Below are 12,776 nucleotides of genomic sequence, written 5' to 3'. Positions count from 1 at the left end.
ACCCAAGAGAACTGAAAATGTATGTCCAAAGATTTGTTCACAATTGTTCATATACCATTATTCATAACAGCCAAAGAGTGGAAACAACCCAAATGTCCATCAACTGGTGAATGGATAAATAAAATGTGGCACATCTAATACAATGGGATATTATTCAATGCTAAAAAGAAACGAGCTACCAAGCCATGAAAAGGCATGCAAGAACCTTAAATGTATATTGCTAGGTGAATGAAGCAAATGTGAAAAGGCTACAAGTCCAAATATGTGACATTCTATAAAAGGCAAAACTGGAGAAAGTAAAAAGATCAGAGATTGTCAGGGATAGGGATGGGGATGGGGGGAGGCGGGGAGAGAGGATGAGATGAATAGGGGGAGCACAGAGATTTTCAATGCAGTGAAACTATTCTGTAGATGATAATGGTGGATACATGCCATTATACATTTGTCAAAACCCACAGAATGTACAATACCAAGAACACTAATGTGAACTACAGACTTTGAGTGATAATAATGTAGATTCACTGATTGCAATAAATGTATCATACTCCGGCAGGCTGTTGATAGTAGAGGACGCTATGCATGTGTGATGACAGGGGGTGTATGGAAACTCTGTACTTTCTGCTCAAATTTAAAGGGAACCTAAAACTGTCTGAAAATAAAATATATTAAGAAAAAGAGGTATATAAGGACCTTTTCAGACAAACAAAAATGAGACAGCTCATCACAATTAGACCTGAAATACTCAAAGTATTAAAGGAAATTCTTCAGACTGGGAATTCCCTGGTGGTCCAGTGGTTAAGAATCCGCCTTCCAATGAAGGAGACACAGGTTCGATCCCTGGTCAGGGAACTAAGATCCCACATGCCACGGGGCAACTAAGCCCACAAACCGCAACTACTGAGCCCACGTGCCATAACTAGAGAGAAGCCCGTGCACTGCAACAAAGAGCTCGCACGCCTTAACGGGAAGATTCCTACATGCCGCAACTAAGACCTGACGCAGCCAAATAAATTTTTTAAATAGTGGATAGAATTTATAAAAAAAAAAAAAAAAAAAAAAGGAAATTGTTCAGACTAAAGGAATGCTAAATATAATGCTGAAGAGAGAAAAACATTTCCCCCAAAGTGAATAAAATATAAAAGGAGGTATGGATTTGTTTCCACTTTCCTTCTCACTCCCATTCCTTCCTTCCCTCTTCCACCTCTTTCCACTGACTTAACTAGTTAAGTGTCTCTTATTTTCAAAATTAAATACTATTCAAATCTTAGAGCATAGATATATTGTCTTTGATTTCATTCAAGACACCACATTCTTGGAGACAGTGAGTCCTGTTCCAAGTGGAAAAGGATAAAAATTTTTAATTCAAGCATTGAGAGTCACACTGATTCACATGACCTCTAATCCCGATTACTCTCTTGTTAGAAGGAGAGACGAGGAATAAGCTCTCTTTCGCTTTACTCTAGAATAGTATTTCCAGAGTAAAATATCTCAGTTGCAAATCTTAAAAAAAGGGGGGGCCCAGTTATACTTTTTTGGTGAGGTTTTTTTTTTTTGCCGTACGTGGGCCTCTCACTGCTGTGGCCTCTCCTGTTGTGGAACACAGGCTCCGGACGTGCAGGCTCAGCGGCCATGGCTCACGGGCCCAGCCGCTCCGCAGCATGTGGGATCTTCCCAGACCGGGGCACGAACCCGTGTCCCCTGCATTGGCAGGCGGACTCTCAACCACTGTGCCACCAGGGAAGCCCCTTTGGTGAGGTTTTAATGCAACCAGTTTAACTTCTGTCCAGACCCACCAATCCCAAAATGGCAGGACATTAAAGCAAACGAAGAAAGACTGCAGTTGAACAGAAAAAACACATTTAAAAGAAACATAACATTAAGAAGAATGCTGTAATCTACAGGGAAAGAGCTAAGATATATTAAAGGAAGTTATAATGGAATAAGAATACTATGATTCTATTTGTATGTTTAGAATGAAAAGAAAGAAAGACACCTGTGTGTGTTTTCCACAAAGGTCTGGAAGAACATACAACAAAGCAAGGTTTTGCAACTTTGGCACTACTGACATTTGGGCCAGTTCTTTGTTGTGGGGGATTATCCTGTGCACTCTAAGATGTTTAGTGACTTGTCTGGCCTCTGTACACACTAGAAGCTAGTGGCATCTCCACAGCTGTAACAACCAAAAATGTCTCTAAATATTATCAAGTCTCCTGAGGAGCAAAACTGCTCTTGGTTGAGAACCTGTGCACTAAAAAGTTAACAGTATTTATCTCCGGAGAGGGAAGTATGATGAAAGGAGAGCAACTAAATAGAAATTAAGAGCTTTTATTTTTTCTTCTATATACTGTACTTCTTGGTACTTGGACGTCCTACCACCCCCAAGCATTTTTTATATGCATAATTTTTATATGCATTTTTTATATGCATAATTCTCCAGAACAATAAGAAAAATAGAATTCCAAGATAACATGGCTACTGACTCTACAAAATGAGAAGACAAAGAATCCCAAATGATCAGGAAACATATCTGTAAGCCACACTCACCTTCATGGGATTTTCATCATATGTTGGGGTTCCCAGGTCCATCTCAGCTTCATGCTCAAGGCTGGCATCATCTCCTGGGCTTTCCCAAGTAGGAGGATCCCACTGAGTCTGCCTAGAAGAAGGTAAGAACAGCCATGCTGTCATGGCCAGAAAACAGAGAACTCTGGCATAGGTATCTCTGCTCATATATACATAATATACAACATGCAATGAAACAGAACAAGTCAGCTCCATAAGACAGAGACATTCTTCCCAGCAGCAATGATTCTATCCCATAGACATACATTGTTTTTAGCCCACTGTATTTCTGTAGCCAATGCTGTGGCAACATTTGCTGGGTATCAAAGACAACAGTAAAACCAAACATCTTTGTCTCTCACCTGATTATTAATGTTCTGAAAACAGGATTCAGCAAAGTCTAAGGAAAGTACATGGAGTAGGTGCCTGCCTATGCCACCCCTCTGCAGGTGATCAACCATGATTGTACCTAGCATGTACCTGGAGCAACGTAAAATAAATCACAACACCCTCCTCACAATCCTTGATCATGTGAGAAAACCGTTCCTTGCCTTAGGAGTCTTCTTGTTTGTAGTTTTGCTCCTCTGGCTTGATGACTTACAGCATGGAAAAGATGTACAGGTTAAAAACTTGTGTCCTCTGCTAAAAATATTTTCAGCTGGCTACAAAAAAAGAGTTCAACCACATTAACTCTTTGCATGCTTTTTTTTTTGGCCACGCCACATAGCTCTTGGGATCTTAGCTCCCGACCAGGGAATTCCCTCATTGCATGTTTATGGCTGTTTTGAAAGTTAGCAGGCAAAGATGGTTTTGTTTTTGTTTTGTTTTTAAAGCTAGATCTGTGAAGTAACATGTGGAAGTAAGGAAATTCTATTCAGGAGTCAGAAGTCAGCTGTCACAGAAAATGCTCTAAGGGGAATCACTTAAAACGTCAAAAGCCTCCAAGAAGCTAGCGACATATCTGACAGGTCTATCCTGCCATTACAGTCTTGTGCTTTCCTACCACAGCAATCTTTAGTTAGCAACATTAAAGGCATTTGATGTAAATTAGTTTTGCAGATGATTATGAAAGTAGGTTTATCTCTGACCGACAGAACTAATTATAAAATGGGCTCAAGATTTCTATTGTAATCAAAGAACCACAAGCAGCTGTGGGTTTTATTATGGGAATTAAACAGGAGGTATTGTGCTCTTAGGTGCTAGCTAAGGAAAACCTTGAAAAAAAGATGGAAAAATTACACACATAAATAAGAAATATAATTTTTTTTTTTGAAAAGTGATAGTCCATTATAAAGCTTCCTTTGGTATTGAAAAAACAAAGTTCTGGTAGAATTCGCAGACACTGGTTTTTAAAGTCACAACTTTCAGTTAGCAGCATAACAAGGGCTTGTTTCTTTGGGTTTTTTTTTTGCTGCATTGGGTCTTCACTGCTGCGCGTGGGCTTTCTCTAGTTGCGGCAAGCGGGCTTCTCATTGTGGTGGCTTCTCTTGTTGTGGAGCACAGGTTCTAGGCATGCGGGATTCAGCAGTTGTAGCATGTGGGCTCAGTAGTTGCGGCACACGGGTCCCAGAGCATGCAGGCCTCAGTAGTTGTGGCGTGTGGGCTCATTAGTTGTGGCGTGCGGGCTCTAGAGTGCAGGCTCAGTAGTTGTGGCACACACACGGCATGTGGGATCTTCCCGGACCAGGGATCAAACCCGTGTCCCCTGCACTGGCAGGGGGATTCTTAACCACTGTGCCACCAGGGGAGTCCCAAGGGCTTGTTTTATAAAGGTGTTTTTATGGGAATAATGAAGACCTTTCTAAGTAGAATACATAAAGGGAAAATATTTGACTGCATGTAATTTTTAACTTCTTCATGTCACAAGACATTACAAACAAAAACATTTGCAATATTCTTTTTTTTTGCGATACGCGGGCCTCTCACTGTTGTGGCCTCTCCTGATGCGGAGCACAGGCTCCGGATGCGGAGGCTCAGTGGCCATGGCTCATGGGCCCAGCCGCTCCGCAGCATGTGGGATCCTCCCGGACCAGGGCACGAACCCTGCATCGGCAGGCGAACTCTCAACCACTGCACCACCAGGGAAGCCTGCAATATTCTTGATAAACAGATTAACAATGCTGACAGAAAATGGGTAGATGCCCCAAACAAGCAATTCACAAAAGATACAAATAGCTAATAATCTAATGAAGACGTTCCATCTCAAAAATAAAAGAACTGAAAATAAAAATAAGATTTCTCATCTACTATTTTATATGAGTTAAAGAACCTACATGAAGAAAAAGGCACTTTTGTGTACCTTTTGTGGGAGTCTAAATTGGTACGATTTTTTTTTTAATGGTAAGCTGACAATACTTATCAACTTAAAATGTGTATCTCTTTTGATCAAATATTTTGCCTCTAAGAATCTGCCTGAAGAAGGCAGTAAGATTAGTATTAGTGTCTGTAAGGATGTCCAGGTTTAGAGTTATATATAAAATAGTGAAAATCCATCAATCAGGGTGGGTTAAACAAAATTTGGTATAGCCATACAGAAGAGCAGGGGTTAGGCAAACTTCTTCTATAAAGGATCAGAGAGTAAATACCCTTGACCTTGTGGACCAAATGATCTCTGTCACAACTAGTCTACTGTCATTGGAGTATGAAAGTAGCCATCAACAATTCCTAAATAAATGGGTGTGGCTCTGTTCCAAAAAAACTTTATTTACCAAAACAAGTAGCCCATTGACATAGTTTGCTGAGCCCTGCAACAAATAAGCAAGTATTAAAAATAATGTAGTTTTTCATTAATTGGTACAGAAAGTTCTATAAATAGATTGGTAGACAAAGCAGATGACAAAATATGCACCCCAAAAACTCACATTATATACCAATGAATACACACACAGAAAACACATATATTCACATAAAGCTATCTGCCTAAAATATATTTGCTTAATTCTAAGAAAAAGATAAATCAGGTTTTTTATATAAATTGCAGGAGTCATCAAACTATGGCTCACGAACCAAATAAAGTTTTATTGAAACAGAGACATACCCATTCATTTATGTATTGTCTATGGCTGCTTATACAACAATAGAAGAACTGAACAGTTGTGACAAAGAATGTTTGGCAAGCAAAGCTTAAAATATTTATTATCTGGCCTTTTACAGAAAAGGTTTGCCCATGACCCCTGATTATCTACAATGTTAGATGAAGTCATTACCATTTTCTAAAAAAATTCCTTGGTTTGGGATTTCCCTGGTGGCACAGTGGTTGGGACTCCACGCTCCCAACGCAGGGGGCCCCAGTTCAATCCCTAATTAGGGAACCAGATCCCACATGCTGCAACTAAGAGTTCACATGCCTCAACTAAGGAGCCCGCCTGCTGCAACTAAGACCTGGCACAACCAAATAAATAAATAAAATAAAATAAATTCCTTAGTTTTCTCCAAGAGTCTTGCAGATTAAAAACACCAGAACATACCTAAAAAGGACCAGTCTAAAGTATGTCATAACATTTATGATGGGATTCTGGAAAACCAGCAGCCCTCAGGCACAGTTAACAGCTAATAACAAATCTATAACCATAAAACTCCCCTTACAGTGGCAGCTTCTTTGACCAACTGAAAGCTGATTTGGGGATGCTCAGACAGCTCTTCTTACCTTGTGATCACATGGTAGTAGTAAATCTTCCCTTCTGGGTCTCGGGCTGTCTTCCAGTTGGGAGGTAAGACAATGGTTTTTGGTTTGGGAGGAGATGGGGGTGGTAAATCCAAGAGATTATTTGTCACAACCATTTCAGGCTAAAAAGACACACAAGTTCTTGATCAGTGACATTTCTTTTAATCTGGCTGAGAAGGACAAAAATAGTCTACTTAAGCAGTATGTAAAAACATACATCTTCCTCTTCTTTTAAAAAAAGATAAAAAGTAAAGGTACAATCTGGGAAATGATCAGAGACAGTGTATATGAAGAGCTTTAGGGATCTATCAGAAAATTCACAGCAGGCTTCGAGTTCACCATCCAATACACCATATTTAAAAATATTCAGCAGCTCATTATGTAGAACAATATTTTTCAACCTTAAAAAAACCAATGCTAAATGGCATATAACCAACTCCAAGATACCAATTAGCTGAATGGGCTTTAGATAGAAGCAAATATGATAAAATGTTAACATTTATCCATTATATATTTTTTGTATGTTTGAAACTTCATATTTATATTTAAAAAATATAGAAATGGGTGAACAGCTTGTTTTTCAGTTTAATTGAAAAAAATTTTCTCAATAAATAGCTTTTAAAAATTTAATGCCACATTTTGAAAAACATAAAAACTTCATAATCACTGTTATAAACTGAATTGTGCTTCCCCCAAATTCATATGAAGCCCTAACCCCCAATGCGATTGTATTTGAAGACAGCACCTTTAAATAGGTAATTAAGGTTAAATGAGGTCTCGAGAGTGCGGCCCTAATGCAACAGGACTGGTGTCCTTATAAGAAGTGGAAGAGGCATCAGGGAATGTGCGCAGAGAAAAGACCAGGTGAGGGCACAGTGAGAAAGCAGCCATCTGCAAAACAGGAGCAGCCTCAGGAGACAGCAAACCTGCTGACACCTTGATTTTAGACCTGCAGGCTCCAAGACTATGAGAAAATTAATTTCTGTTAGTTAAGCTACGTAGTCTGTGGTATTTTGTTAAAGTAGCTCTAGTAAACTGATAATATAATCACGATAAGGATATATACTCTTAATTGTTCATTCTATGTAATCCAGTTAATAAAGAAAAAAACTTCCAACTTTACCTTTGCTTGAGCAGTTAAAGAGGAACCTAAGATCCCAGGCTCAGATAAAACATGGCCACTTTTAAGCAAACCTAAGTCTCCGAGCATTGCTGCTTTGTGCATACCCCCCAAGCCTTACTTCACAGAGCTGCTTTTTGTTGGCCACACTTAAGTTTCCACTTCCTCCATTCCTGTAGTCCTCTATCTAGCCTATAAGGTGATCTCTTTCCCCTAAGCTTTTGTGTCACTTAAGAATATTCCAAATTATTCAATATCTATTAGATTACCAATCCTTCTCCAATTTGAGAATAATTTTTTTCCCCTCCTCAAATTCTACCTGCATATTTCATGACACTAAACGCTGACTACTTTTAGTATTATTCATTGTGATCCTCATCTCTCTTACTGGAATGTCAGCTTTTAAGCACAGGAATGGAATCTTACGTTTGTTTTCAAAATGCCTAGAAGGACCCAATTCACAGCAAGCCCTCAAATACCTGCCATACACACTGTCTTATTTCTAAGTGTTTCACATGTAGTCTTTTTACTCCATCTCCACCAACTGCCCTACTTATCGAAAGCCACCAGAATGCAACAAGAGCCTTCTCTGGAAATGTCAGTATTCTAACCTGCTAATTTGTTCATGTTAGTTTCTCAACTGCTTCTAGTGCCAGCTCCTATTTCCTATTTCATCTAAAAACAGCATTTCATCAAGATTTCATCATATCCTTCTACATAGGTTGCAGAATACCAAAAACTTCTTTCAATATATATTGTACAACATGTAAAGTGAACTATATCATTCAATTTTATATCTCTAGCCCTCAGTACAATATCATAGTCTAGTTCTCCATAAATAATGATGGAGCTAGTCTAGAAAACTATTACTTCAGAAATTCATAGCAAAGTGTAAGAATACAAGATCAGTCAGTTTAAATTACAAATAAAAAGGATCCTAAGGGCAAAGTACATATAAATTAACATAGCTGTAAGTTCCACAGAATGTTTTTTAATTGACAGAACTGTCGTGTAGTGCTCCCTCAGAGTCCATAGACACTTGAGTGAAATTGGAGACTACAAAAATTTTTATAAAAAACAAACAAAAAAGGAGTAAAAAACCCCCTAACTAAACCAAACAAAAAGTAATCTTTCTAAAGATAAGGTAGGTAGCCAAGGAGAGTTTTAGCAACCAAAATATTTCTTACTGGCTGTAAGGGCTGAGGTTGCCCTGGTGCAACTATTGTAGTCACGGCTGTGGCTGGCTGTACCACCACTCCTTGTGGGTGAGCTGTGAAAATCTGTTGTCCCTGGATGTACTGAAGACTTGGCTGGGCATAACTCTAAAAGATAAAATGAAGAAATTCACAATTTATAGTTTTCTAGCTCTTAATAAGCAGTATCTGACTTCCAAGTTGACAAATCTTATTGGAAGATACACCCATTAATTTTTTTTTAACTTTAAATGTGAATATTTTACTACAAATGTGTAAAACAATCTTTTACTTCAAACTCTTTTTTTCTTTTTTGAATAATTCCCCAGTCATTTACTTACTTTGATTTTACTTTATCATAAAAAGTTAGAAAACTTTTTTGAGGTGGAGGCGGGGATGGGGGTGGGGTGGAGTACTCATGAAACCTGTCTAATTGTTTGGCTTCAATGAGACTTGAGTAACAACTGAAGGGCTACTCCTAGGATACCTGAGAAAGAGCTCCACACAATGCTCTTTACAAAGAGCGTTTTAACTACCAACTCCTAATAACTAACAGCTTGTTTTGTTTTGTTTTGTTTCTTTGCAGTATGCAGGCCTCTCACTGCTGTGGCCTCTCTCGTCGCGGAGCACAGGCTCCGGATGCGCAGGCTCAGCGGCCATGGCTCACGGGCCCAGCCGCGCCGTGGCATGTGGGATCTGCCCGGACCAAGGCACGAACCCATGTCCCCTGCATCGGCAGGTGGACTCCCAACCACTGCACCACCAGGGAAGCCCTAACAGCTTGTTTTGACTGGAAAAGGTAAAAAAGAGTGATCCACAGTAGAGGAAGCTGAAGGTGATCAAATTTTAAACTAGTCTTCTAGCTTTTTGTAGGCTTCTATAAGAAAGACAGCGAAATTCAATATATCTAAAATCCTTATGACACACTGATTTATATATATAGTGCTTTATCAAGCAGAAAAGCCCTTTTGCATATATTATCTCACTCAATCCTGACCACCATCAGAGGTGGGTGTATCTCCTACACCTGGAGTTATATAACAAATAAGTACCATGGCTAGCTAGGACTTAAACCTACTCTGAAATTACGATAGAAAAACTGTTTAAAGAAGTGGCAAGAAGCCCTGAAAACAACCTTGTTTTGTTAAAAGGTGATGACTACCAAGGAGCTGAACAGATACGTATTTAAGGACAGATTTTGACCCTATAAACTGAGATTCTATCAGGTGAAATGATTCAGAAGTATTAACTGATAAGTACTCAAAATACAAAATATAATCAAAATATAATTATTCCAAATGATACCAGTAAAGACCCAAGGAGTCTGAATAGGTAAATGTAGCTGCCCGGCAGATTTCTGGATGAATAATTACTGAGAAGACACACAGAAAGAGGAAGAATACAATACTTGATTCAGTATTGCAAACAGCTTAATCTACACATTATCATAAACCAGATTCAATGCTAACTGTCAAAGCAGAATTGTCAGAATAGTATCACAAAGCTGAGAGAAAAATGTATACCTCAGAAATATTTTCATCTCTAGGTATCTGGATACAAGATGGGAAATATGTGCAACATCAAAAATTTTGTAGAAATTTATCTCCTCACCTAACTCCTGTCCCAAAGCCTGAAATTTGATTAAATCCAAAACACTTTTCAACACTGACATATAACCAGACAATACTGAATCAGAAGTCAGTACCAAAGAAGTATTAGCAACAAAGATGACCAAATACTGCTTAAAAAATTAAAAAGCATACTCTAAAGATAAAATATAAATAATTCTTAAAGTTCTTCTTTAACTTTGATAAAATAAACCATAAAACAAAACATATCTAACTGGGCTCTATTCTATGATCACCAATCTATCTGGAAAGTTAAGTTTCCAAGGAAGTTTCTAAGGGCCGATGCCCAGAAGGAAGCATCCTCAAGAGCCAAGTTACTGTGCATGTAGGAGGTTAACACGTATGTGCTGGTAACCCTGATTCTGAGTAGAAACAGTTTCTGGGAGGCTGAAGAGGACAGATGGATAAACTGGAATTTTCCCAACCCACTAAGCCAAACACCAGATACTGTAACGAATCCCAAATTTAATTTCTTCCTGACCCACTCTCCTAATCTAATCTATCGGCAAATTCCGTTGGCTCTGCATTTTTTATATATGTATGTACATGTGCACGTCTATCTGTATGTATGAGTTTATACATATGTGTGTGTATGTGTGTGTGTGTATATATATATAAAATAAAATCTGATCATTTCTTACATCTCTCCTTCTACTATTCCAGTATAAGTGGCCATATTCTCTTGCCTAGATTACTCAACAGTCTTTTAACTGATCTCCCTACTTCTGCCCTTGACTCGCACAATCTCTTCACCCAGAGTAACCAGAGCGAGTCTCTTAAAATACGTCAAATCACGCCAGTCCGCTGTAACTGCTCCAGTGGATTTTCACATTATTCAGACTAACAGCCCAAATCCTCACAAAGCCCTGACCATCTTGTTCCTCTCCAAGGCCTTGACCTCATTTCCTACTACAGGTGTACCTCAGAGATATTGTGGGTTCAGTTTCAGAACATGCAATAAAGTGAATATTGCAATAAAAAGTGAATCACATGAATATTTTGGTTTCCCAGCACATATAAAAGTTATGCTTCACGATACTGTACTCCATTAAGTGTACAGTAACATTAGGTCTAAAAAACAATGTACATACCTTAATTTAAAAATGCTTTACTGCTTAAAAATGCTGACCATCCTCTGAGCCTTCAGAGAGTCATGATCTGTCTGCTGGTGGAGGGTCTGGCCTCGATGTTGATGGCTGCTGACTGGGTGGCTGTGGCAATTTCTTAAAATAAGACAATGAAGCTTTTGCCACATTGACTGACTCTTCCTTTCACCATTTCTCTAGAGTACGTGATGCTATTTGATAGCATTTTACCCACAGTAGAACTGCTTTCAAAATTGGAGTCAGTCTTCTTAAACTTGCCTCTGCTTTATCAACTAAATATATGTAATATTCTAAATCCTCTGATATCATTTCAACAATCTTCACAGCCTCTTTACGAGGAGTAGATTCCATCTCAAGAAACTACTTTCTTTTTTGCTCATCCATAAGAAGTAACTCCTCATCCATTCAAGTTTTATCATGAGACTGTAGCAGCTCAGTCACATCTTCAGGCTCTGCTTCTAATTTTAGTTCACTTGCTATTTCTACCACATCTGCAATTACTTCCACCACTGAAGTCTTCAACCCCTCCAAGTTACCAATTAGAGTTGGAATCAACTATATCTTCTGGATAACTTGCTGCAGTTTCTACATGAGCACTTGCTGCTTCACCTTGCACTTTAATGTTGCAGAGATGGCTTCTTTCCTCCAACCTCATGAACCAACCTCTGCTAAGCTTCAAACTTTTCTTCTGCAGCTTTCTCCCCCATCTCAGCTTTCATAGAACTGAAGAGAGTTAGGGACCTGGTTCTGGATTAGGCTTTGGCTTAAGGGAATGTTGTGGCTGGTATGATCTTCTATCCAGACCACTAAAACTTTCTTCATATATATCAGCAATAAGGCTGATAAGACTATTTTGCTTTCTTATCAATTTCCTTCAAGAACTTTTCCTTTGCATTCACAATTTGGCTAACTGGCACAAGAGGCCTAGCTTTTGGCCTATCTCAGCTTTCAACTTGCTTTCCTCACTAAACGTCATCATTTCTAGGTTTTGATTTAAAGTGAGAGATGTATGACTCTTCCTTTCACTTGATATTTAGAGGCCATCGTAGGGTTATTAATTGGCCTAATTTTAATATTATTTTGTCTCAGGGAGTAGGAAGGCCCAAGGAGAGGGAGAGAGATCGGAAAATGGCCAGTCGGTGGAGCAGGAAGAACACAACACTTACTGATGAAGCTCGCTGGCTTATATGGGCTCAGTTCATGACACCCCAAAACAATTACAATAGTAATGTCAAAGATCACTGATCACAGCTCACCATAATAATAATGAAAAAGTCTGAAATAGTGCAAAAATTATCAATTTGTGACACAGAGACACGAAGTAAGCCAATGCTATTGGAAAAATGGCACCAACAGACTTAATTTGACACAGGGTTGCCACAAACCTTCAATGTGTAAAAAATGCAGTATCTGCAAAGCACAATAAAATGAGGTGTGCCTGTACTGTCACCTTAACTCATTTGGAAAAGGAAAGGCTTCACAATTATATCACACATTTTGAAT

At 38.8% G+C, this 12,776-nt stretch overlaps 1 protein-coding gene across 1 annotated transcript in view; it reads right to left on the bottom strand.

The window, feature by feature from the left end:
- Positions 1–12,776, bottom strand: part of SETD2 (SET domain containing 2, histone lysine methyltransferase) — a 112,002-nt gene that overhangs the window by 5,924 nt on the left and 93,302 nt on the right. Inside the window, exons 16-18 of the mRNA XM_065885394.1 lie at positions 8,534–8,668; positions 6,209–6,348; positions 2,545–2,656 (exon numbers count right to left, since the gene is read on the bottom strand). Coding sequence (XP_065741466.1) covers positions 2,545–2,656; positions 6,209–6,348; positions 8,534–8,668 — 387 coding nt within the window. The remainder of the gene's footprint in view (positions 1–2,544; positions 2,657–6,208; positions 6,349–8,533; positions 8,669–12,776) is intronic.

The sequence above is a fragment of the Phocoena phocoena genome, chromosome 10 (genome assembly GCF_963924675.1).
Source record: "Phocoena phocoena chromosome 10, mPhoPho1.1, whole genome shotgun sequence".
In the NCBI taxonomy this organism is placed as follows: domain Eukaryota; kingdom Metazoa; phylum Chordata; class Mammalia; order Artiodactyla; family Phocoenidae; genus Phocoena; species Phocoena phocoena.
This window is presented reverse-complemented; position numbering and strand designations above follow the sequence as displayed.